The 22,269-nt window shown below is 44.0% G+C and overlaps 1 protein-coding gene, 1 long non-coding RNA gene and 1 other non-coding gene across 4 annotated transcripts in view; 1 reads left to right on the top strand and 2 right to left on the bottom strand.

Annotated features, from left to right (window-relative positions):
• Stk35 (serine/threonine kinase 35) overlaps nucleotides 1-653 on the bottom strand; it is a 31,219-nt gene extending 30,566 nt beyond the window's left edge. The window contains exon 1 of one of the 2 annotated variants that reach the window (XM_040746280.1): nucleotides 197-653. In XM_040746280.1, coding sequence (XP_040602214.1) covers nucleotides 197-502 — 306 coding nt within the window. In that variant the 5' untranslated portion in view covers nucleotides 503-653. The remainder of the gene's footprint in view (nucleotides 1-196) is intronic. The other variant, XM_040746281.1, reaches the window with a different exon arrangement.
• LOC121140518 lies at nucleotides 614-19,868 on the top strand. The gene is made up of 3 exons (XR_005877404.1): nucleotides 614-698; nucleotides 4,495-4,605; nucleotides 19,735-19,868. It is a non-coding gene; the product is annotated as an uncharacterized LOC121140518 (long non-coding RNA).
• LOC121140643 lies at nucleotides 15,284-15,389 on the bottom strand. Its single transcript, XR_005877560.1, has one exon. It is a non-coding gene; the product is annotated as a U6 spliceosomal RNA (small nuclear RNA).
• Nucleotides 19,869-22,269: the final 2,401 nt, after the last annotated feature.

Here is a 22,269-nt window from a genome sequence, read left to right as displayed (position 1 = left end):
AGTTCTCCCGGTGTAAACAGTCCTTTGAATTAAACCTAACCGAGCCCAGTGGGTCGACCCAAGCCCCTGGGGACAGCGGGTGGAGACTGGCAAAAGTTCGGCTTCCGAGAGCAAACCGCGACCCCGACTGCCCTCCCCGAGCCCAGAGGGGTGCTGGCTCTCCCGCTCCGTCCCTTGCTTCTCCATTCGCCCTTACCTGGCCGGCGCTGTTCCACTTCCGGGCGGGCCGGTTCCCCCCTGGAGCCCGCGCCCGAGGATGGTCCGTTCCGAGCCGGGCTTGTCTACGGAGCCGAGTAGAGCGCGAGGCGGAGACCCGAGCGGGACGTGTGTTCGGTCGCAGCGCGGCTCCTGTGGTGACAGCAACGCTCCCGGGGGAGGCCCCGGCTTCCAGATCCCCGTGTCTGTCCTCGAGTTCGCGCCAGCTGAGCGCTTTACGTAACCTCTTTATGTAAGCCGCACCTCCCGCCGCTGCTCTGGTCAGTGGAGATTCCTGGTGGCCCATCCCCCAGGAGGCCAGACGAGGGCTGCGCGGCCTCTGTGCAACCGAGGTCGACCCAGCAGCCGCCACAGCACGGAACCAATCACCGGCGAGGACACCCAACCAACAAAAAGAGCGCGCCAAAATCCTGCGACCTGTACTGAGGGCCCTCGCGAGTCGTCTGCGCTCTGCAAACTCGTCTCCGCGTCTGACTTGCATGGTAGCTCCACGCCGGCACTTTATATTGATTGGGTGAATGGCTTAAATTTGATTGATCACAGCTCAGGCCTGGGTTGGAATACTGATCCTCACGCCCACTAATGATCCCAGAGATCTCAGCCGCTCGTAATCCTCAATATCCTTCTCTGCCAAACAGGGTGGTCCTCACTTCCCAGGTTGCAAAAGACCAAGTGAAATATGATGACTGACTAACTGAGTGCCCCGATATAAGCTGCTTTGGGCTTGGATTTGGGATCCCTTCCACCCCTGTCGCCTGTTGTAGGGGGAGGGAGCACACAATGCCTGTGATCTTTCGAGTGGGTGGTGGCACACGCCTTTAATCCCATCTCTTGGGGGCTGAGGCAGGTGGATCTCTGTGAGTTCGAGATCAGCCTGGTCAACAAGAGTTAGTTCCAGGACGGCCTCCAAACCCACAGAAAAAGCCTGTCTCGAAAAATAAAACAAACAAAAAGGAATGATCTTGAACTTTTCCTCCTGGCTTCATCTCCTGAGTAATGAGATTAAAGGCCTGCTCCGCCACACCCTAAACGGTGTTAGGAATCAAACCCAGGGCTTTGTGCATGCTTGGCAAGTACTTTCCCAACTGAGCTACACCCCTAGCCCTTATGCTTGGGCTTTTAAATATTTTGTGCCCTGCTTTGTACCCCAGTGCCTAGAAGACATCCAATATTTGGTGGCTGAATCTCCAAATATTGAAGGACATAACTGGAGTTTCTGCTACACGCTGTTTTTAAGTCTGGGGAAAGGGCAGTGGGCATGACATCCTTTGCCTTAATTGTGGTTCTTTGCCACTGGAGGAGACAGTCAACCTGTGTCTTCATAGAGGTTACAGAGTTAAAGTACTGAGACCAGAACAGAGTTTTGCAAAATAAATGGTAAACATTGTAGTCAAACATGATAGATTAAATGTACCATAAAAGAATGAACTAGAGTTTCTGGAATTTGGGGGCAGACGTCTTAAGATACCACGAGCACAGAAAACCTCTAACTTTGTGTATGTTCAGTGTCAGTGTACACAAAAGTGTAACAATAGTAGAGAAGTCTCCCCCTTTTTGTCAGAATTGCATTGTTTTGCTATATTTTCATGTTCTGTGAACATAAGAATGTATACGTTTATGTATGTGTATATCCTTTTATAAATCCTGTTAAATTTAGATGTCATACTCCTTTATCTCTATATATTTTATTTCCTGAGGACAAAGATATTCTTGCACAGTCTCAATACAGTGATCAAGATCAGGAACGTTAACAATACCATGTTTTTGTTTAATATGCCTTTCCTTTCCATTCTAGTTCAATATTATACCAGTCATCAGTCCCCATCCCCTTGGATTAGGATTATCCAACAGCCTTATTTTAATTTCAACTTCTTTTCTTTGTTGTTGGTTTTTTGCTTGCTATTATTTAGAGACAGGGTTTCTCTGTGCAGCCCTGGCTGTCCTGGAACACCCTCTGTACACCATGCTGATCTTGAACTCAGGGATCTGCTTGTCTCTGTCTCTCAAGTATTGGGATTAAAGGTGTGTGCCACCACATTTGATAATTTAATCTTTTTAAAAGGTGTTATCTCCAAATATGGCTTTATAAGCTATTGGGGGTTGTGACTTTATTTGATTTTGAGGTGGGAGTGTAACTCATTTGGTAGTACTCTCAGGAGAATGACATTGGTCTGCATAATCAATGACAAGAATCGAATCATGCTGTAACTAGTGGGGACATTGCAGGGAGAAGAAACAAGTGATACCATAAGAACAAGACTGGCACTAAACTTTAGTCAATTAAAGAGCCTACTAGAAGCCTGACGACGGTGGCGCACGCCTTTAATCTCAGCTCTTGGGAGGCAGAGGCAGGCGGATCCCTGAGTTCGAGGCCAGCCTGGTCTACAAAGCGACAGAGAAACCCTGTCTATGGAAAGAGAGAGAGACTACTAGAATGTAAAACAACCTGGGTGATTGATGGCTCTGTGGTAGAGTTATGTGCCAAGTGAACCTGGTAACCTGATTTCAATTCCCTGAGCCCACAAGAAGGTAGGAAGAAAATCAACTCCACCCTGGTGCTCACAATCACACAGAGATTGGAGGTGAAAACAGGGGATTGAAAGTTGTGAGTCTTCTGCAGCTGCTGAAGCACCTGATAAACCCTGGATTCAGATTTTATTCTTTATTTTGAACTTGTTTAAATTACTAAGGTAACCTTCACTTCCTGTTAGGCTTGCTAGCCAACATTTATGAGCATTTTCTATCTTCTAAGCACAGAGATTGACAAAGCAAAACACACACAATAATAAATAAAAATTTAAAAGTCATTTTCTTTCAAAGTTAAATGTATGTCTGCCTGTGGTGCAGCTAATGCCATGACTAGGTACTTGCCCAAGATAAATGAAACTTAGATTCACAAATAGACTTTTGTATCAAGCTATTCATAGTGCCTCTTCCCATGAGAGTCCAGAAACTGGAAGACACTCCTGTGTTCATTAGTAAATAAAAAGACAAATTGTATCATTTCCATACAATGGGAACAAAAGTAGAATTGAGAGTGAACAGCTTGGATGGATCAAATTAATGCTGAGTGAAGGAATCCAGGCACAAAAGAACACGTGGTGGGTGACTCTTACACAGTTCTGGAAAGAAATTTATGTTAGAGAGTGGGTAATGGAAAATAGAGGGAAAATCTTTTTGGGGTGAAAATATATTTTATGTGGCGATGATTTTAGTAGGAAATGGTAGAATACCTCAAATTGTGCCTTTTCATGGGTTTGGTTTATGTTTATTCACCTTTTAGCTTCACCTCTAAAAATGGGGTGGGAATACTACATAGTGTATGATTCTATTAATATAAAGTGTACTCACTAGCCTTTGGAAGCAGAAATGTCAGTAGTTGACTTTAGGGTAGGAATGAACTGCCAAGTGACATAAGGGTGATGGAATTTGTGAATTATGCTACAATAAAGTTTAGTTAAAAGTTGAAAAACAAGCTGGGTGTTGGTGGCGCACGCCTTTAATCCCAGCACTTGGGAGGCAGAGGCAGGCAGATCTCTGTGAGTTCGAGGCCAGCCTGGTCTACAAGAGCTAGTTCCAGGACAGCCTCCAAAGCCATAGAGAAACCCTGTCTCGAAAAACCAAAAAAAAAAAAAGTTGAAAAACAGCTGTGGTGGTGAACACCTTTAATCCCAGTACTCAGGAGGCAGAGACAGGTGAATCTCTGTGAATTTGAGACCAGTCTGGTCTACAGAGTTAGTTCCAGGAGAAGAGCTTCTCCTGGAACAGAGAAACCCTGTCTCAGAAAACAAAACAAAAAACTGAAAAACAATGCTGGGCGGCATTGGTGCACACCTTTAATCCCAGCACTCAGGAGGCAGAGGCAGGTGAGGAATCTGAATTCAAGGCCAGCATGGTCTACAGAGTTCCAGGACAGCCGGCATGGCTACATAAAAACCCTGTCTCAAAACAAACAAAGATGGAAAACAGTCTAAGTAAAAAAAATTTTAAAAAGCTGACAAACAAAAGCTAAGCCCCAAAGCCGTGAAAATTTGTGTTTTAAAGGACAGAGTGCTGTGTGGCACATCCTAGCTCCACTCCTGCCGCCCTTGGGTCCACAGTCTGAGAAAAGTCAGCCTCTCTCCTAGTGACTGTATCGCTGAATTTGGAGAGACTGGGCGTGAAGTTCCTAAGAGGACTGTGGGTGTGAGTCTTCTGCAGTGGTCATATTACCTAATAAAACTCTTTTGAAGTTGCTTAAGTTACAAACATAACCTTATTTACTATTGTGCCTGACAGCTAATATTTCAAGATTGGCAAAGAACACACGACATTGTGGAGAGGTGGTTATTATCATCAGCCCCATTTTACAGACAATGAAAACGAAGGTGCTGCAAATTCTTCAACGAGGTTTGGAACTGAAGCCCCAGGCTCTTTATACCCTCCCTAGGGCTAGCAAATTGGTGGTAGGGGTGGAGGCAAGGTATCATTTTAGGATGGATGGTTTGGGAAATGGGAGATCATTGAGCAAAATCTTCTTTTGCTTTTTGTTGTTGTTGTTTTTAGAGGTATGTGACACCACCGCCCATCGAGGAAAATCTTGATTTTTGTGACAAATAAGGGCTAGGCATAGCTTTAATCCCAGCACTCAGGAGGCAGAGGTAGGCAGATCTCTCTGAGTTCAAGGCCAGCCTGGTCTACAGAGCTAGTTCCAGGACAGACTCCAAAGCCACAGAGAAACCTGCCTCAACCTCCCACCCCAATAAAAGTATTGCATACCAGACAGGAGAGCAAATGAAAGTCCCTGAGGTGAGAGTGCCCCAGGAAGCCAGTGGGGTAGCTAAGAGCAGCAGGAAACAGGTGCTTGGGGACCCACAATGAGGCAGGAACAGAGACCATGGTAAAGATTTAGGGTTTACTGAGATAATAGGAGCAGCTGGCTACTACATATAGCTGCTCCTTTCTTGTAAGAGAGCTGAGGCTCAATTATGTTAAGAACTGCCCCTCAAAGTGAGCAGGCTGAAGGTTGAAGCTGGAGCAGGGATTCCACCCCTCTTCTCTCTTTTTTTTTGTGGGGGGGCATTTCGAGACAGGGTTTCTCTGTATTGTTTTGGAGGTTGTCCTTGCACTCACTCTGTAGACCAGGCTGGCCTTGAACTCACAGAGATCCGCCTGCCTCTGCCTCCCGAGTGCTGGGATTAAAGGCGTGCGCCACCAACGCCCGGCCACCTCTCTTCTCCATGCTCACATTCCAAGGAACTACGAATACAAAAAAAAAAAAAAACACCAGGCCTGGTTCTGGTTCCCTGAAAAACTGGTGGTTCTGGTTTGCAGAGAAAGATTGTGGGGATAAACCAAGAGCTGATAGCTCCTGAGGCTAGGGGACAGTTAAGGGAGGGATAAAGGAGGCTGCTCTGGGCCACACTGGGGAATGGTGACTGTAACAGGGTGAGTGGGCTGTCTACTGTCTGCATCCTTGGTAGACAATAGTACCAGGATACAGGGGGAATAGTGAAGACAGTTGCTTGGGGTGGGAACCTCAATGGGGTGATACTCGAGCTAGAGACCCTGGAAAGGGCCTGGGCAGACCAAGCAGCTAGTTTGTGAAGCTCCCCTGAGTAACAAAACTGTAACTTTGTGGACTCTATATTATCAAATTTTTCACCTCTGAGACCAAAAATCTGACCAAGCAAATTAAGGGAGGCTAGATTTATTATTCTGGCTCACAGTTCAGAGGAATGCAGTCAGTCCATGACAAGAACGACACAGCGATGGAGGTGGCTTGGGCCAAGGTATTGACCAGGAAGCAGAGAAAGGAGAATGAGCTTTTCAGCGGCACCTCTCTCTTCTTTTCTACCTGGAAGCTCTTAGAATAGTGCCACTCAGCTACAGAATGGGTCATTTCTCAGTTAAAACTGAAAGATGCAAGCATTCCTAAGGTTGTGTCTCATTAATATCCTAGGAATCTCAGTCTCTCTCTCTCCCTCCCCTCCCCTCCTGTCCAATTTTGTTTTTGAGACACGGTTTCTCTGTGTATCTTTGGCTGTTGAGGAACTTACTCTGTAGACCAGGCTGGCCTTGACCTCCCAAATCCCAATGCCTCTGCCTCCCGAGTGCCAGTATTAAACCACTTAACCGGTGCACTAGGTGTTTCTTAATCTAATCAAGATTAATGCGAATAGTCTCCAGAGAAATCTGGAGTGTTCTATAATGTCTAACACCATGTCACTCCCAATAAAGCTACATGAAAGAGACTGTGTCTCCATTTTATGGAAAAGACTGGGGCTTGCAAGTTGAGTGCCCATAAGAATCCCTCAGTGGGCCAGGAAGATGGCTTAGCAATTGAGAGCACTGGCTGTTTTTCCAGAGGTCCAGTTTCAATTCCCAGCACCCACATAACAGTTCATAACTGTCTAACTACAGTTCCAGGGGATCCAGTACCCTCATACAGACATATCTGCAGGCAAAAACACCAATGCACATGAAATAAAAATAAGTAAAAAAAATGTTTAAGATAGTCTAAAAAAGAAGAATCCCTCAGTGGCTGGGCAGTGGTGGCACAGGCCTTTAATCCTGAGCACTCAGAAGGCAGAGTCCAGGGCAGCCAGCACTGTTACATAGAGAAACCCTGTCTTGAAATAAAGAATCCCTTGGTGCTGTTTAAACCCAGATTACTAGGTCCTCCAAAGAGCCACTCATTCAGTAAGTCTAGGGCAGGATGTATATTGGTGGTTTTTGTCAATCTGATATAATCCTAGACATCTCTGGGAAGAAGGAATCTCAGGTGAGGGATTGCCTCCATCAGATTAGCCCGTAGGCAGGTTTGTGTGGCATTTTCTTGATTAACACCGATGTGGGAGTTGCCAGTTTACTTGGTGGTCCTGGCTGGTGCAAGAACACAGGCTTGAGGAAGCCTCTGGAAGCAATCTAGTAAGCAGTGTTCTTCTGTGACTTCTGCTTCAATTCCTGCCTCCAGATTCTTCTCTTGTCTCCCCCCTGATGATGGACCATAACCAGTAAGCCTGATGTTAAAATTCTTTCCCAGCGGGAGGTGTAAGCAATATCTACCCCTTCTCCTAAGGCCCCAATGACAAATCAAGATGATATTCCACCTAAGTTATCTGTGGAGAATCAATGAGCTTATTACACTTCCTTACCGAGCATAGGTCAGGGTTAATTACAGGGGTACGGTGTTCCTTCCCCTCAGTAGGCCATGTCTGGAAAGCCCTTACCCAGCAGGGATGAAGGCTTCCCAGTAGCCATACAGATGGAGCCCCTCAGGTCACATGCAGTAAAGGCAATGTTGCATACAATGTAACAGAGAGGATGGATACTCTCTCTGGTGATGATAGCATGATACCCTCAGACCTCCATGAGAGACAATAGGCAGAAAACCCAGCTGGGGTAATCTGAATTACCACCAAGATGGTGGCTGCTTAGCCAAATAGAGCTTTTCTCCCTTAAATTGCTTTTGGTCAAAATGTTTTTTGTTTGTTTTTTTATTTGGTTTTTTTTTATTTTATTTTTTTTATTTTTTGGTTTTTCGAGACAGGATTTCTCTGTATTGTTTTGGAGCCTGTCCTGGAGCTCACTCAGTAGACCAGGCTGGTCTCCAACTCACAAGAGATCTGCCTGCCTCTGCCTCCCAAGTGCTGGGATTGAAGACGTGTGACACCAATGCGGAGCTCATTTTTGTTTGTTTTTGTTGTTTTGAGGGAGGGTTTTTTTTTTTTTTTGAGATTCGCTTTGTAGACCACGTTGGTCTCAAACTCACTGAGATTTGCTTGCCACTGACTTTTTTTTTTGGTTAAGGAACTAATGAAAGCAAATAGAAGTTTAACTAAGATGAGGTGTGATGACTTGCAATCATTTGCAGTCTCAATGACGTCCAAATTGACCTGTTAGTTCTTGGGATCACACTTTGAGAATGAATGCCTTACATGTCCTTAATCCTAGACAGAGTATAAACCCGAGGCGACTACAGAGGGTCTGAGAGCTGGCAACAAATGTGGATCTGACTTGGAACTCATATAAGCCACTAAGCAAATAAGGCCTGAGGTGATTATTCAAATCAAGGGGAAAAAAAAAAAGCTGCCAGTATCGGCTGCCTTTAATCCCAGCACTTGGAAGCAAAGTCAGGTGGATCTCTGAGTTCAAGGCCAGCCTGATCTACAGAGAAACTTTGTCTTGAAAAAAACAAATCAAGGCAGCTGGGCAGGGAGAGGTAGGGGAGTGGAGAGTGGAGAATTTGGGGGGGTTGGCACATGCCTTTAGTCCCACCACTTGGGAAGAAGAGTCAGGTGGATTTCTGTGAGTTCAAGACCAGCCTGGTCTACAAGACCTAGTTCCAGGACAGCCTTCAGAGCACAGAGAAACCCTGCCTCAAATCACTGCCCCGCAAAAAAGAAAAAAAAAAAAAAAACCAAGGCAATTAGAAGTGACACTTGCTAGCCACTGAAGGACACCCTATCTGAGATTTGAGGTGTTTTTTGCTTTTGTTTTTGGTTTGCTGTTTTGTTTTGTTTTTGTTTTTCAAGACAGGGTTTCTCTGTGGCTTTGGAGGCTGTCATGGAACTTGCTCTGTAGACCAGGCTGGTCACAACTATCTGTAACTCTGGTTCCAAGGGATTGATTCAGTACTCTCTTCTGACATCCATGGGCACCAGACATATACACATGGTGCACATACATACATATAGGAAATACACTCATATTTATAAAATACAATAAACCCTGAAAAATATAAAGAAACACACACTCACCAAAGCACACAAAGAGGCAGGTTCCCCCAATGGGAAGGGAACCCAAAGATAATATCTAGCAAAGCCAAAACTTTTGGAGGCATAGAGTGAGTGAATCCCTTACCTTTCTCAGAATTGGATTGTTTGGGTTAGTTCAGAATATTGCATATTCCAGGCAAAGAAAGAAATTGTTTCTCTCAACAGGACCCAGGAGGCTTGAAAGTTCCATTCAACAATTCCTTCTGGGTTTTGGATAAATACATTCCAAGTCTTTGTCTTGGAGAGGGAGAGGAAGCAGGAATTCAGCCATTTTAAATGTTTAAGTGAAAAGGTATATTGATCTACCTAGAGCCTTTCTTCCCTATCTGTTTGCCTGCAGGGCATCTAACTCCTAGTTCCTTGGTAGTATCCAAATTAAAGTGATACTTAACTTTTTTCTTTTTTTTTTTTTTTTTTTTTTTGGTTTTTCGAGGCAGGGTTTCTCTGTATTGTTTTGGAAGCTGTCCTGGAACTCGCTCTGTAGACCAGGCTGGCCTCGAACTCACAGAGATCCGCCTGCCTCTGCCTCCCGAGTGCTGGGATTAAAGGCGTGCGCCACCGATGTCCAGCGATACTTAACTCTTAAATTCTATGTGTTTATTTATCGAGTTAAAATAGATATTAAATAAAAGTAGGGGCTGGAGAGATTGCTCAGTGGTCAGGTCAAGAGCTCTTGCTTTCTCTTCTAGAGGACTCTAGTTTAATTCCCAGTACTAATATCAAGAGACTCACAACTGCTTCTAAGTCCAGCTGAAGGGAATCTGACACCCTCTTCTGGCCTTTGCCAGCACCTGCACATTTGTGGGCCACACCTGCAAGTGCGAGTGTGCGCTGCACGTGCGCGCGCGCATACACACACACACACACACACACATTTTTTAAAGCAGTGTAGAGGCCTTAACTATGAGTAAAGTAGACTTCCCACTTGGTGATGGTGACCAGCTTCTGGCCAAGAGGTACAGCTGATTCCTACCTTCTGCCTGTCGCAGAAAACAAAGATGTAGGTGTGGCCACTGGTCTCTCAAACTAAATCCTTGGTTGCAGCCGGGCGGTGGTGGCACACGCCTTTAATCCCAGCACTCGGGAGGCAGAGGCAGGTGGATCTCTGTGAGTTCCAGACCAAGCCTGGTCTATGGACCGAGTTCCAGGACAGGCTCCAAAACAATACAGAGAAACCCTGCCTCGAAAAACCAAAAAAAAAAAAAAAAAAAAATCCTTGGTTGCTTATAAATTACAGGAAGATAAAGCACTGAAATGTAGTAGAACTAGCAAGGTATAGTTTTGGCTTTGGAACTACTTGGACATTTGATGTAAGTTAATTGAGATAAACTTTAGTCTGGCCAAAGTGTATACAATCAAAATGCAGCAAAGTATGTTAGCTGATGAAAGTGGAAAGTCACAGACCTCTTCAGAAGGACAATTGGGGGTAGAGAAATGCCCCAGTGGGAAGAAGCACGGGCTGCTCTTGCAGAAGACCCGGGTTCGGTTTCCAGCACCCACATCTGTGACTCCAGTTCCAGCGAATCTCAGACCCACCCCTGATCTCCTCAGGAACCAGGCACACATGTGGTAAGCATTCATACACATAGAATAGATATTTTAAAAATACTTAAAAAGACAGCTTGACAGTTTTTAGACACAATATTTTAATTCCTTTATTTCATGCACTTTGATCCATGAATTCCGTTTCTAGGGCTGTATATCAATCTTCAAAGTCCCACACTCGCCACACACAAGCATACACACAAAATTAAAAGGAAAAGTGAAAACGGGTGGGGCATTGTGCTGACTCACAGGTGGAGGCACTTGCCACTCAAGGCTGACAATCGAGTTTGGTTCCCAGAAGCCGTGGCGGAAGCAAAGAACTGATTCTAGCAGGCTGTTATCCTCTGCCCTTCACGCCTTGCCCACACCCACATACAACCCTGTAAAAATCTGTATGTGCAGCAGAGTTGTGGTTATTTATAGTGATAAAACATTAGGAACACTTGTGCAGGGTGTTGCTTATGTAGACCTATATATTAGAATGCAATATAACCATCAAAAGAATGAATTGCTCTTCACGTATGAATATATATTTGTAATATTTTGCTGCATAGAAAAACAAATGCCAGACATGAAGGAGTACTTGGGAGGCAGAGATGGATAGATCTTTATGAGTTTGAAGCCAGCTCAGTCTACATAGAAAGTTCTAAGACAGCCAGAGTTACTGGAGACCCTATCTCCAAAAAAAAAAAAAGTAAAGGAAGCATGGGAGAGATGGCCCAGTGAGTAAGAGCTCTTGTTGCTTTGGCCAAAGACCCAAATTTTATGTCAGTACCCACATCAGGGCTTATAACTAGCTACAGACACAACCCCAGGGGATTCCATGTCCTCTTCTGGTCTCTATGGGCATTACATGAATGTGGAACAAGTAAAACACCATACACGCAAAATAAGAATAAATAAATCTTTAAAAAATATATACATATATGATGGGGGAAGTCCTGTGTATATGTCAATGAAGCATTGTTGGCCAATAGGGAAGCAAGATAGGTGGGACTAGGAGTCTAGGAGGATTCTGGGAAATGTAGTGAACTGAGCCGTCACCATGTGATCCTCAGAGAACAAAAGTCTGGCATTCTCGAAAAGATAAGTATTTAGGCCGGGCGTTGGTGGCACACGCCTTTAATCCCAGCACTCGGGAGGCAGAGGCAGGCGGATCTCTGTGAGTTCGAGGCCAGCCTGGTCTACAAGAGCTAGTTCCAGGACAGCCTCCAAAGCCACAGAGAAACCCTGTCTTGAAAAACCAAAAAAAAGATAAGTGTTTATATAAATATATATTGATGATAATGGGTCAATAATTAAGTCAGAGCTAGACAATGAAAAACAATAACAAATGTTCAACAGCGTATAATTAATATAGTGTCCTGTGTGTTATTTGAGGGTTCAGACAGCTTGGCAGGGCCCAGGCAACTGGCGGGGAAAACTACACGTTACACATATATATACTATTTTAGCATTGAGATATATATGTATTAGGACGATCCTAAGTGTTAACTGATTTTTTAAAGGTTTATTTATTGATTATGGATATAGTGTTCTGCCTGCAGATCAGAAGAGGGTACCAGATAACTTTACAGATGGTTGTGAACTACCATGTGGTTGCTGGGAATTGAACTCGGGACTCTGGAAGAGCAGCCAGTGCTCTTAACCTCTGAATCATCGCCTCTAGCCCAACTGACTTATTATCCTAGTTAATCTTGAGGTTTTTAAAAAATCATTATCTTAATTTCCCTAAGAAATTTGAGCCAGTAAGAGGTTAAGTGACTTTCTCAAGGTCACAGCACTAAATAGTGGATGGATTCAAATATAGGCGTATCTAATTCCAAAGCTAATGATCTTGAGCAATTACATGACACATGTACCTTTGTAATTACAGGTAGGTTTACAGACATAAAGGAAATATTTGGATAAATAATGGATGCTCTAGGAAGGAAGCCAAGGAAGATTTTTTTTTCAGTTGACTCCTTCACATTCAATGTAATGTTATATGACCTGAACATTTTGTGTATACATTTGGGGCACTAACTTTAAATACTTTTTCCAGGTATGAAAAACAATAAAATTCAATTAATAACAAATATTATCTAATAATGTGGAATTTTCCTTATTTGTACAATGAGTACTCATTAAACCCCAGTTCTGTTTTGTTTTGTTTTGTTTTGTTTCACCCCAGGGACTGAGATGAATGGAACCAGCTCTTGTCTTGCAGGAACTCATAGTCTCAGTGAAGGCACAAAGAGGAATTGTCCATTCACTGGTCTGTTCCAGATTAATGGAAGGTTTTCTTTATGGGATCTCAGTATCTTTACTGTTCCTGGGGGGTGGCTTCTGCATTATTCAGGGCACTTTCTACATTGTAAACGTTTTCATCCTGTGTACATTGTGATCCAGCACCTTTTTCAGCATTTAGCTACTACGGCTTCCAAATTACTTCATCTAGCTTTTTTAGTCTGAAGACATTTTTTCTTTCCATTTCCCCCTCTAGGTTTATATTCATGGCAACAGAATCCTAATATTCAATATAGCTTTTCTCCCTTAATATATTTTTAAAGACTTTCCCCATAAAACTTGCCAAAGATTTGCATAAAATTTGGGTGTAGGGCAGATGCAATAGCTCACTCAGCAACATGCTGGGCCCAGGTCTGTTGTGAGAATTTTTTCTCTGAAGAGATATAAACATTTCCTCTCTTCCAATGACAAACCAAAGTATGATTCCAGCAAGGTTCACCCTGGGAACCAACAAACTTATTAGACTTACTGAACAGAGTATGGGTGAGGGGTTATGGGCCAGAATGTGGGTGATCCTGAAGCAACCTGAGAGGAAGGTCTGCTGTGGAACATGGATGCTGGCTCCCCAGTGGCCACATAGATGGAGGCCTTCCCTGCCTTCCTCAGCCTATGTACTCTGGCACTTTCCTGAGACCCTGAGGTCATGTGCAATTAAAGCTGAATTATGTACACATGGCTGGGAGGAATGGATGAACACTTAGGTGAGGATCCAGTGATCTATCCTACCCCCATCTTCCAGTCAACAAGCCCAGCTATGGAGGAGAGTCACAAGCAGACATAGCTTGTCTTGTAAAGATAATGAACCTTTGATTGGAGGATAGGGACCATAGTGCTCTGGTAACAAGAAACTGAATCTGACTTCCCAGAACCACATAAAAAAGCCAGGCAAAGTGGCACAGGTTTGTATAGTTCCAGGATTGAAGACACAGTGGCAGGTAGATTTCTGGGGCTAACTGGTTAACCTGCCTTTGTCTACTGCCAAGCCAGTGAGAGATTTTTATCTCAGAAAGCAAGGTAGAACCTAAGGAAGAATGGCCACGGTTGTTCGCTGGCCTCTACGTGAATGTTCAGGCACTAGCACACAAATGTGTGTACACACATGCAACAACAGCAGATGTGTGAACACATGCGTGAAGAGTTAACAGTGAGGACTGCTCCCAACGTGATGACTTACAGCTATGGCAGACATTGTTTTTCTATCCACTTCCTCTAGGTAGCATCTATGTGGTCTTCCCCAAACTATATTTCATCACTTAAAAGAAGGTAATTAGGAGCTATGGCGTATGTGTGAACAAACATTTATTCATTCCAGATGGGACTTTAGTAACAGAGTAAGGAAACAATCTACCCAACAGAACTGTAACTGAGATGTGCTGCCTCTTCCATCAAACGGTTAAACAAGACAAAGGAAGCCCTGTCTTTAAAGAAATTTATAATTTGTAAAGTCACCACTTAGCAAAACCCCTCCCCCAGTCATTTTCCCTTTCTTTAAAACAAATAGGTTTATTTTTATTCTATATGTATGGAGTGTTTTACTTGCATGTATTATGCATGTGCACTGTGTGCATTCCTAGTGCCCATGACTTCAGAGACATTGTGACCCATTTCCTCCTAAAGTTCCATAATCTTCCCAAATGATGTCACCTTCTGGAGGCTAACACATTTCACATGCAAGCCTCAAGGCCCTCACTCTTCAACTAGAATCCAAAGGAATCTTTTTTCTCTTTATAAATTAATTACCTCAGGTATTTAGTTATAAAATGAAAAGCTTATTAAGACAATGAATAGCCTTATATTTGCACAGAAGCACACGTATTTTGCTTTTGTTTTGAGGCAGTCTTTATGTATCCCAAGTTGATTTTGATCTTTTCTGCCTCTGCCCCCAAAGTTCTGGCATTACAGGTTTGTGCCACCATGCCTAGCAACCAGTGTTTCTACAGACTCAGTTCCTGGATATGGAGCTATGAAATCAAAGAATATGGACATTTTATATTTTGATTTGGTTCCTTTCCAGGGTCTGTGTCAGATTACATTCTAAATGACAGTTTAGGTAAGCATCTGAGTTCTTTTGGCTGTGAGACATTGCTATTCTATGGGGACTGATAGTGATTGGCACCTTGAACACCTAGATTGGTCTCCAGCATTATTACTGGTGGGGAAACCTGGGAGTGGTGGGGAAAAGGACTTGCTCAACATCACTCATCTCTAAGCTTTGCCTTCAGAGCTGGTAAGGGATGGGTAGAGATGGAGCCTAGTACTGTAACCCTGCTAGGAAGTGGGGAGGTCCTTGGGTACCAGGCTTTTATGCTATTTCTTTGCAGGCTCTTTATTAGCCCTGTTTTCTTGAGTGCAAGCTCATGGGATAAGAGAAGTTCTGGAAGCAGCAGTACAGCATGTTGTCAGTTACAGATTCCACTTCCTGAGTTACAGAAATTACCTTCCTTTCCAGAACTTTCTGCAACCCCCCCATTTAAAAAAATACAAAATGTTTCACGAATTTGTGAGTCACCCTTATGCAGGGGCCTTAATAATCTCTGTATTGTTCCAATTTTTTAGTATATGTGCTGCTGAAGCAAGCACTGCCCCCCATGCCATTTTTTTCTTATTGTTACTATAAAAATAGCTTATGTGAAGTCAGACTTACAAAAGTACAGAATAATGTCAAATAGAATTATAATTAATAAAAGGGTTTAGTATATGTGCTGCTGAAGCAAGCACTGTCATCGCTGTGTCTGTGCCTGCCCCCCCCCCCACGCGCACACATGCAGCGCCTGGGAACTAGTTAGTAGAAATGTATATTTTCAGATCTCCTAAAGATTTACTCAATCAGAGACTCCAGGTATGGGCCCAGCAATTGGGGTGTCAACAGCCTTTCAAGGGAAACAGACGGTTTCTAGAATACAGACTTCAGCTGGCCACTTCCCATCAGGTGCCTGACACTTCTTTCCTACCAGTTCATTCCTCCGTGGTACAAGTTCTGAGCATGCTCTGGCTTCAGCTTCTGAAACACTCCCTGTCCTCACATCTAGGCTCAAGCAGAGGTCTCCAGTTGACCCTAGTTGTTCCTCAGCAATGAAAACCCATAGTTTAAGATGAATGGATGCATGCAAAGATGGATGGATGGATGGATGGATAGATGGATGGATGGATGGATGGATGGGTGGATGGGTGGATAGATAGATGGGTGAGTGGATGGGTAGATAAACAGAAAATGGATAGATTATAGGTAGACTACAGATAACTGAACCAAGGGAACTGTAAATGCTGGGCAAGCACTATACAACAAAACTATAACCCCAGCCCATTTCTCACTTTTATTTTGCACCAGGGTTCCAAGTTGGCCTTAAACTTGTGATTCTACTGCCTCAGCTTCCCTGAGTACTGGGATTATAGGAGTATATTTCACACCTAAAGAACACTTAAATTTCTTAAGTGTGTATATAAGTGTATGCATGGAATTAAAATTAATCTCAGGTCCTTGTACACTGTAGGTAAGCCATCTACCTCCAAGCTACATACTTCAAATCTTTGATTTTGGGTTTTTTTTTTTTTTGGTTTTTCGAGACAGGGTTTCTCTGTGGCTTTGGAGGCTGTCCTGGAACTAGCTCTTGTAGACCAGGCTGGCCTCGAACTCACAGAGATCCGCCTGCCTCTGCCTCCCAAGTGCTGGGATTAAAGGTGTGCGCCACCAACGCCTGGCCTGATTTTGTTTTTGAGATGGCATCTCCCTTAGACACTCAGACTGACCTGTGATCTTTCTGCTTCTATCTTCCAAGAAGCAGGTATGTGGTACCATAAGTAGTCATGAAGCCCACAATTTAAAATTGTTTTTTCCAGGTTCTTATTGCAGCTATAATCTGGTCCATGGAATGCTAGCAAAGTGGCCTGTGCAACTTTGAAATTGTTTTTAGGAGAGAAGAGCATGCTCATCTCCCCTTCCCCCTCTGCCTGGAATACAAACATGATGATTTTTGGAGCCTGAAAATAGACACTGATCAGGTCACAGTTGTAACAGGGGCCATAGTAGAAGGAAGGAGGGAAGGAAGGAGGGAGGGAGGGAAGGAAGGAAGGAAAGAAGGGAGGGAGGGAAGGAAGGAAGGAGGGAGGGAAGGAAGGGAAGGAGGGAGGGAAGGAAGGAAGGAAAGAAGGGAGGAAGGAAAGAAGGGAGGGAGGGAAGGGAGGAAAGAAGGGAGGGAGGGAAGGGAGGAAAGAAGGGAGGGAGGGAAGGGAGGAAAGAAGGGAGGGAGGGAAGGAAGGAAGGAAAGAAGGGAGGAAGGAAAGAAGGGAGGGAGGGAAGGGAGGAAAGAAGGGAGGGAGGGAAGGGAGGAAAGAAGGGAGGGAGGGAAGGGAGGAAAGAAGGGAGGGAGGGAAGGAAGGAGGGAGGGAGGGAAGGAAGGGAAGGAGGGAGGGAAGGAGGGAGGGAAGGAAGGAAGCAAAGAAGGGAGGGAGGGAAGGGAGGAAAGAAGGGAGGGAGGGAAGGAAGGAAAGGGAGGGAAGGAAGGAAGGAAAGAAGGGAGGGCGGGAGGGAGGGAAGGAAGGAAAGAAGGGAGGGAGGGAGGGCGGGAGGGAGGGAAGGAAGGAAAGAAGGGAGGGAGGGAGGGCGGGAGGGAGGGAAGGAAGGAAAGAAGGGAGGGAGGGAGGGAAGGAAGGAAGGTTTCATTTCATGAACTACTGCTACTTTAGATGTGTGTTCAAGCAAATGACTTACACCTTCTCTACAGAACACCTTCATATAATGTGGCTGTTTAAATAAGAATGACCCCCACAGACTCAAATTTGAATACCTAGTCCCCAGGGAGTGGAACTCTTTATAAGATTAGAAGGATTAGGAGGTGTTGCCTTGTGTGCCACTGGGGGTAGGCTTCGAGGTTTCAAAAGCCTACGCCGGTGTAATCTTAATCTGACTGCAGCTAAGGATGGAACTCTCAGCTACTATCCCAGTGTCACACTTGCCACCATGCTCCCCATTGTGATGATAATGGACTAAGCCTCTGAAGCCAAGTCCCAATGAAATACTTTCCTTTGTAAGAGTGGCCTTGACCATGGTGTCTCTTCCCAGTAATAGAACACTAAGACAATTTTTTTGTTTGGTTGATTTTGGGTTTTATTGTTGCTGTTGGTTTGTTTTGGTTTTTCAAGACAAGGGTTTCTTTGTATAGCCCTGACTGTCCTGGAACTCACTTTGTAAACCAGGCTGGCCTCAAACTCAGAGATCCACTTGCCTCTGCCTCCCAAGTGCTGGGATTAAAGGTGTGTACCACCAACACCTGGTTTATCTGATTTTTTTATCTGATAGCAAAATCAAATTTGTTACTGTTCCCCAATCCCAGGAGATTCGGCTTCTTTTCCATCCACTTTCAGAGTTTGTGATGGTCCGGGCTGATGACCAATGTGACAGGATCTGGAATACCCTAGGAGACAAGCCTCCACACACACCTGGGAGGGCTACTTAGGCTGTTAGCCCCTGGGCATGCCTGAGAGGGCAAATCTTGATTGGGTGAAATGATTTGAGAAGGCACTATCCCATATCTGAGTCCCCCCTCCCCACACTCCCCAACTTCCTTACACTCCCTCCACCCCTGGCCTTGGATCCTGGACCATAAAAAGGACAGAAGGCAACGAAACAATAGGATTCACAGCTGTCTGCCCTGACTAGATTTCACCACCTGGCACAAGGGTTTACTACCAGGACTTCCTCAATATGATGAACTTTTCCTTCCAACTAAGAACCAAAATAAATCCTGTCTTCCCAAAGTTACTTTTCTTAGGATTTTTTTGTTTTGCTTCATTTTCCCTTTGAGACATGGTTTCTCTGTGTAGTCTTTGCTGTCCTGGAAGTCATTCTGTAGAGCAGGCTGACCTCAAACTCAGAGACTCACCTGCTTCTACCTACCAAGTGCTGGGATTAAAGGCGTGCATCATCACCACCTTGCTTTTTGGGGGATTATTGTATCACAGTCACAAGGTTGAGCTCCCACCTACAAAGGGGGGATTTCACTGAAGCAGGGGCTGAGCTTGGCCAGCCTGATTGGTGCATCCCCAAAGGACCCTCTCACGGTCCAGGGCAGAATGGGTACCTAACAAGTACTGCTCTAAACCAGCACCCTCACCTGTAGCCCCAGCTGGATTTTGGTTAATATGTTAGAGGAGAACTAATAATAAACTCATAATCAGACTGCACCCCAGAGTCCTTTTCCTTCTCCTAGAGCTTCTGTCGGCCCAATGAACCAAGCTTGGCCACTAATGAACCCTTGGGGGACATCCCAAGGTGTCAGGAGTATGAGAGGGAGAGAGCCATTTCTGATGTTTCTACAGAACATGTGGAGCCCCTTTTCTTCATGTTCTGAATGGTGTGGAGAGGCCATAAGAACAAAGCTGTAAACTGTTGGGAGACCTTTCTCAAAAGGCCACTCTGTCTACGTACCCTGTTTCTTATGCCCTAGGAGCCTCTCAGAACAATGTTTGTTCCCTGGACCAAGCTGGATCAGGACATTCTGACCTTTATTCTGACTCAGAGCTAGAAGTCTACAGCAATAAACTGTCAACCAGATTGACAGTCTCTCTCTCTCTCTCTCTCTCTCTCTCTCTCTCTCTCTCTCTCTCTCTCTCTCTCTCTCTCTCTCCCCCTCGCTCTTCCTCTCTCTCCCTCTTCCTAATCTTAGCAAACAAGTCACTAATATTTCATTGGTTCATCAAATGTTTATTTGGTATCTGCATAGCACCAAGAATTATATAAGGCACTGCAGTAGGAAAATGAAAGCTCACTGTCTGCCTCACCGGCTGCCCATGCAGGAGCAAATGAGGACAAAAGGTCACAATGAAGTGGGCTTGCCAATGTGTATGCCGAGACTTCGAGGGGTCTGTGAGGTTGGGATATATTTTTATAGTAACAATAAGGCATTGTTTATCTTTTGTTCTATCCCAGAACTACGCACTCCATATATGCATCCCCAGAGAACCTTTCAGGCTACTCAACATGGATATCACATTTTGTGGAAGAAGATATGAGGATCCAGTTTTATGTGAAAGACATTAAACAGACTCACAAAAGTAAAGAATAATGTCAAATAGAATTATAATTAATAAAAATGTTTAAATTAATATGTGTTTATTGCTAATTGAAAAAAGTTACTAAATTTCTTTTCCTTTATTTTCTCCTTTTTCTTTTCTTTTTGTTTCTTTCTTTTTTTTTTTTTTTTTGAGACAGGTTTTCTCTGTGTAGCTCTGGCTGTCCTGAAACTCACGCTTTAGATCAGGTTGGCCTCAAACTTGGAGATTGCTTGCTTCTGTCTCTCAAATTCTGGGATTAAAGGCGTGTAACACCACCACCACCCAGCCTAATTTCTAATACAGTAAATATCATTGCAGTTCTCAAAACATTTTTTAGGGCTGGGTATTGGTGGCGCACGCCTTTAATCCCTGCACTTGGGAGGCAGAGTTGGTGGATCTCTGTGAGTTCGAGGCCAGCCTGGTCTACAGAATGAGTTCCAGAACAGCCTCCAAAACAATACAGAGAAACCCTGTCTCGAAAACCCAAAAAAAAACAAACCATTTTTTAAACCATCTTTTTGATTTTGAGACCACTGTACACTGACATTCAATTGAAAGAAACAAGACAAAGAAGTCCTGTCCAGCAGTTTGTCCTGGAATTAACACCTTGAATCCATTTAGTGTAATACCACTAGTACTGGTGTGGGTGCAACAACCCACCCACTTTCTCCAGATTCATGTTTTCTGTTTGGTTGATTGGTAGGTTGGTTGGTTGTTTTGTTTGATTTTTGGTCTTTGGAAACAGGGTTTTTCTGGAGTGTTGGAGCCTGTTCTGGAACTTGCTTTATAGACCAGCCTAGCCTCAAAGTCACAGAGATCCACCTACTTCTGCCTCCTGTGTGCTGGGATTAAAGGTGTGTGCCACCACTGTCCAACCAGATTCACATTTAACAATATGTGAGTGTGCTTGTATTCAACAACTCATCAACAATTCATCTCCCTCGCTGGCTGTATTATAAACACTCAGGTAATCACGAGAAAACGCCTTACTCCAGTTGGCTGAGCCTTTTACATCTCCAGCACTTTACAAAAAAGTCGTTCTTGCTTGTCTCACGTTTCTATTCTCAACATTCTGAGTTATCTCCTCTTTTAAAAAGTTCTGGTAGCTCAGTGGATAGATAGCTCACCAACTTCAATTTGCACTGCCCTAATGTGTAACAATGCTGAAAATATTTTCACACACTTACATGATATTTTACAGTGTCGTAGCTTCTTATAGCCTTTGTGCATTTTCTGATTAGATTGCTTTTATTTTAATTTTGAGAATTCTGTGTATTTTATGGGATTTTAGTACATTGTCAGATCAGTGGTTTGCAAACACTTTCCCTATGTGTCTAACCCTTTCATGGAATCTTTTTCAGAACAAAAGGTTTTCACTTGGGATGGTCAATTTTCATCTTTTTTTTCTTTTATAGATTACGTTTTTGGGGATCATCTAGCTACTTTCATCCAGCTCTAACTCCTGAAGATCTTTTCCCATTGTTTTCTAAGTATAGTGACAAATTTTCACCTAATCTTTGATCCAGTTTGAGTACATTTTTATGAGGTTTGAGTTTAAATTGAGATTCATATTTAGCTTTGTATGTTGCTATGATTTGGATGTGTCCCTCAAATTTCATGAGTTCCAAATTCTTGGAAGTCACATATTAATGGTATTTGATCAGTGGGACCTTTGGGGAAGTAATAGGTTCTACTCATGGATTTATGGGTTAGTTTTCCTTAACCAACTAACTAGCCTACCTTCCCTAAACTTCAGGTTTTTCAAGGACACGAGAATTAACAAGGGGGATAAGTACATAAACTGGAGAGCGTGTCACCTGGCAGCTGCCAGCTGCCGGAAGGATGCTAGTACCTTTTCCTTCCCTTCTTCCATCATTTCCTCCCTCCCAGGCTGGGGAATGGAACTCCCCTTGGGTGTTCAGTTTGCACTTGATTTCATTCTTTTTTCCAAAGTTGATGTCCAACCAGTTGTAGAGGGCTTCTGGTTTTCTTTTTCTTCTTCTTTTTTAATTTATTTATTTTACATCCTGACTACAGCTTCCCCTCCCTTCTCTCCTCCCACTCCCTCCCCCCACCCTCTCAATCCACCCTTTCTTCATATTCACTCAGAAATGGGCAGTGCCCTCATGGGATCAGCAAGGTATGACATATCAAGCTTTTGTAAGACCAAGCACCTTCCTCTGTATTCAGGGTGGGCAAGGCAATCCAGCCTCACACTTTTGCCACCATCATTCATTTCCCCACCATGTTGGACTATGGACTGTACCTCTTCTTTTTGTTTTTTTTTGTTTTTTGTTTTTACAAGACAGGGTTTCTCTGTATTGTTTTGGAGGAGGCTGTCGGACCAGCCAGGCCTCGAACTCAGAGATCTGCCTACCTCTGCCTCCAGAGTGCTAGGATTAAAGGCGTG

Source organism: Mesocricetus auratus, unplaced genomic scaffold (genome assembly GCF_017639785.1).
Source record: "Mesocricetus auratus isolate SY011 unplaced genomic scaffold, BCM_Maur_2.0 Super-Scaffold_100004, whole genome shotgun sequence".
Classification (NCBI taxonomy): Eukaryota; Metazoa; Chordata; class Mammalia; order Rodentia; family Cricetidae; genus Mesocricetus; species Mesocricetus auratus.
This window is presented reverse-complemented; position numbering and strand designations above follow the sequence as displayed.